General features: G+C 62.3%; 1 protein-coding gene across 1 annotated transcript; it reads left to right on the top strand.

Moving 5' to 3' along the window:
• The first annotated feature begins 357 nt into the window (after positions 1-357).
• On the top strand, positions 358-3,673 carry SLC10A3 (solute carrier family 10 member 3). Its single transcript, XM_023725447.1, is given in 3 exon segments — positions 358-622; positions 1,903-2,024; positions 2,026-3,673. Coding segments are annotated over 3 exon segments (1,650 nt in total). The 5' UTR covers positions 358-511; the 3' UTR covers positions 3,443-3,673.
• Positions 3,674-4,300: the final 627 nt, after the last annotated feature.

Here is a 4,300-nt window from a genome sequence, read left to right as displayed (position 1 = left end):
CTCCGCGGGCGCGGCAGGTGAGAACCCCAGGCCGGGAAGGGTCGGGCGGGAGGTGGCCTCCGGCCGGGCCCCGTTGCGCGCCGTCTCCGGCGCCAGGGGCCGGCGGGAACGGACCGGACACTGTGCGTTCGCTAGGCCTGGCGTGGCTGTGCATCCTGGGGGGTCGGGCGAGGTTTCCCTTGCCCTCCGGGCGGCCCCCAACCTGCCGGCGGGGCGGCGGCGCGCTCCTTCCCTCCCTGCTTCGCACCCGCGAGTGAGAAGCAGCTCTGCTGGCGGAAAACGAGACAACTTCCGGACTCCCAGGTAGGGAGGAGCCCCGAGATCATCAGGGCCAACTAGCCCTCGACACTGAAAACCCGTGTGGACCAAGCTGTCGGGGTCGAGATCCATACCCCGCCCTGGGGAGCATCCTGGTCAAACTCTTCCAGCCCTTCGGCAGAAATGGTTTAGGGTCCGAGCTGAACCCGTTGCAGTGACCTAAAGCTGCTAGCTGTATCGGCGAACTGGGAAGATGGGGACCTGGGGGCCTTTATCTTTTCCATTTTGCTTCTTAGGCCCCCAGCTCTGTTTTCCTGCATCCCTCTTTCCTAGCGGGACGCAAGGCTGGACCAAGGCCTCCAGGGTAAGTGCCCCAAGCTCCAAAACCAGCAGAGACCATATCCTCCTGGGGGGGTGCTTCTCCAAGGACCCGCCTTTTGCGTAACCTGTCCTCCACCTTCGCCTTGCCCCTGTCCCCAGACTCTGGGGCGGGAGACTGCTAGGAACTAGAGAAGCCAGTGGCTCCGCCAAGGTGTGAAGCAACCAAAAGTAGAGATGTGACACCACTGTGTCCTCATCCTGGTTGCCCCAGTTCCAGCAGGTGATGTGACAGTAAGGTGGCAGCTGCCCAAATTGAGAAGTGGAGGAAGAAAGATTGATTCCTTTCACCGTGAGGCACCCTTCACCCCAATATACTCATAGACACACTGGGAGTGAGAGGTGCTGGTAGGGGCACATGTGGGGGTGGGAGACTGGACGCCGAGCACAGCTTCCCAGATACGAGGGTGCGACTCCAGTAGCCAAATTTGGGGACTGCCAGAGGAGTAGGAGCTCTGCCGGGAGGAGGGGAAGCCCTCAGCGGACATGTGGCCCTATTTGACCCCTTCCTGCTGCTCCTTCCAGCAAGTTCCCTGGGGGAGGGGGACCTGCTCCTCCCCAGGACTCCCTTCTCACCACTTGCAGCAGGTAGGGCAGGCCAGGTGGCCATGCCAGCCCCTTTCCCGACTGCGCGCTGCTGCCAGACAAAAGCCTCCAAGGCCTTCCCCCTGCCCACGCTGCTCTGCTGGCCTCTGCACCTAGTCCGAGGCACTCCAACTCCCTGGCCTGCTCTCTCCCGGGTCGGGCTCATCAGCACCCATCAGCACCCTTCCCTCTCCTCAGGCGGGTCTCCTGGTCATCCCCAAGCAGCATTTCAGGATCACATCCTGTTGTGGTATCGCAGCAGCCCCACTGTCACTGTGTCTTGAAGCCCCTGGGGATTAAACAGGCCTGGGAGTAGCTCTCCTGACCCCACAGTGTCCCTGGGGGGCAGAGAGGGCGTGTCCAGGGAAATTAGCAGATATCAGCGGCTGACAGTAACTCATATCTGTAGGTGGTCCTTCTGGGCAAGGGATGGGGTAGGGGGGCCACACTACAGGTGGGAAACCTGAGGCAGCTGTGCTGGAGGAGGGGACAGCCGAATGGCACTTAAGGGCCAGCACTAGGCATTGCCCTTCTGTTCCTGGGCTCGAGGCAAGAGGCTGTGCTGAGGCTTCCAGCCATGGGCTTCCAGGTCCCCACACTGCTGCTCCCAGAGGGCCCAGACTCCCAGGCTGCTGCTCCTGTCCCTCTCCAGCCTCCTCTCTGTGTCCCTTCTGTCCTCAGGGAGAGCTCTGCCATCCAGGAAGGCAGCCCAGGACCTGGACTTGCCCATGGATTCCTCTCAGGAGCAGCCAACGGCACAGGCTGGGGAGCTCTGCTAAGCTGCAGAGGACCCGGGCGCACGGAAGAAGCCATGGTGTTAGGGAGGCCTGGCCTGGGCAGGGGAGGTGGCTGCCCAGGCCCCCTCAGTATGCTTGGGGCTGCCGTGCTTCTGGCCAGCCTGCCATGGGGAGTCCGAGGGACAGCCAGCGCCAACCACAGCATAGCTCTGGGCCACACTGGGCCGCTGACGGGGCCCCGCTACCTGAGCATCGGGGACGGCTCAGTGATGGCGTTTGAGTTCCCCGAGGAGAGCGAAGGCATCATCGTGGTCTCAAGCCAGTACCCAGGTCAGAGCAACGGGACCAGGCTCGGCCCCACGCTCAGGGTCACCTCCCTGGACACAGCAGTGCTGACCATCAAGAATGTGAGTGCCATAAGCTGGGGCGGCGGGGGCGGCTTCGTGGTAAGCATCCGCTCTGGCCTGGAGGGGCTGGCACCCCTCCACCTGCAGCTCGTGGACCTGCACCAGGCCCAGCCCCTGCTGATCGAGGAGCGGAGCGATTTCTGCATCAAGGTCTTGCCTGCAGAAGACGCGCCAGCCCCGCTCGGTGCCGACCTGGCCCACTTCTCGGAGAACCCGATACTCTACCTGCTCTTGCCTCTCATCTTTGTCAACAAATGTTCGTTCGGGTGCAAAGTGGAGCTCGAGGTGCTGAAGGGGCTCCTGCAGAGCCCCCAGCCCATGCTGCTGGGCCTCCTGGGCCAGTTTCTGGTCATGCCCTTCTACGCCTTCCTGATGGCCAAGGTCTTCATGCTGCCCAAGGCCCTGGCTCTGGGCCTCATCATCACCTGCTCTTCGCCCGGGGGCGGGGGGAGCTACCTCTTCAGCCTCCTCCTCGGAGGAGATGTCACCCTGGCCATCTCCATGACTTTCATCTCCACAGTGGCTGCCACCGGCTTCCTGCCACTGTCCTCAGCTATTTACAGCCGCCTGCTCAGCATCCACGAAACCCTCCATGTGCCCGTCTCCAAGATCCTGGGGACGCTGCTGTTCATTGCCATCCCGATAGCAGCTGGTGTGGTGATCAAGTCCAAGCTCCCCAGGTTCTCCCAGCTGCTGCTGCAGGTCATCAAACCCTTCAGCTTTGTGCTCCTCCTGGGAGGCCTCTTCCTGGCCTACCGCATGGGCGTCTTCATCCTGGCGGGCGTCAGGTTCCCCATCGTGCTGGTGGGCGTCACGGTGCCCCTGGTGGGCCTTTTGGTGGGCTACTGCCTGGCCACATGTCTGAAGCTGCCCGTGGCCCAGCGGCGGACGGTCAGCATCGAGGTAGGGGTGCAGAACAGCCTGCTGGCCTTGGCTATGCTGCAGCTGTCCTTCCGCCGCCTCCAGGCTGACTATGCCTCCCAGGCCCCCTTCATTGTGGCGCTGAGTGGCACCTCAGAGATGCTGGCTTTGGTCATGGGCCACTTCATCTATAGCAGCCTGTTCCCAGTTCCCTGAGGCCCCTGGGGCAAGCTTCCAACCCCCTGCCACACCCCCACACACACTCTCCCCGGTTCTCGCGTACCAAAGGCCTTCAGTGCTCATGCACTATGCACTTGGAAAATCCAGGCTTAGTTTTTTTTACTGATTTTGTATTCTCCAGCTTTCAGTGCCAAAGAGGCCATGCTGAGGTAGGTAGGCGGGCACTGCCCAGAAAATATAGTTCAATAAAAGAGAGAAGCAAGCTTGGGTTCCTTCCAATCTCTGCCCCTTGGGGCCTGGAAGTGGGAGTGAGGTAAGAAGAGTGTGGCTGGGGAGGTGTGGGCAAGAGTGGAGGAGCAGCTTGGGTGACACGGTGACCGGTGTCACCCTGCCCCCTGCACTACATCTGCCATCCTGTGAGAGGTGCGCGTCTGTTCTAGAATATGAGCAGCAGGAGGACGAGGGCAGCCAGACTAGAAGGGAGGTGGGAAAAAGCCATCAGACAGGGGGGCAAGCGTGGGCAGGGCATGTGGACACCTGTCCGCTTCCCCGGCTGCGCTCACACAGAGACAGAGACTCTAGGTTTGCACGGAGCTACTCCACCAGCAGTCGGAGCGTCTGGAGGGCCCGACGGTCCGCGGGGCGAGCTTACCCCCAGCCCTTCTTTCTTCCAAGCCCCATCTCCCAGATGAAGGAAATCTGGCTTAACTCGTTCCTCTTTCCCAGCCTGGCGTGCAGGACTGGCTGGCTGGCGTCAGCCTCGCTTCCCGGCACGGTAGCCGAGGGAACGGGGGTGGCGGGGAGGGGGGGAGGTCCGGCAGTCTGTACCGTCCCCGGGCGCGGGCGAGGCCAGACACCAGAAGAACTCCTCCTCCCGGGGTGGCAAAGGGTGGG

The sequence above is a fragment of the Trichechus manatus genome, unplaced genomic scaffold, assembly GCF_000243295.1.
Source record: "Trichechus manatus latirostris isolate Lorelei unplaced genomic scaffold, TriManLat1.0 scaffold00309, whole genome shotgun sequence".
Classification (NCBI taxonomy): Eukaryota; Metazoa; Chordata; class Mammalia; order Sirenia; family Trichechidae; genus Trichechus; species Trichechus manatus.
Note: the sequence above shows the minus strand (reverse complement) of the source record. Positions and strands in the feature narration are given on the sequence as shown.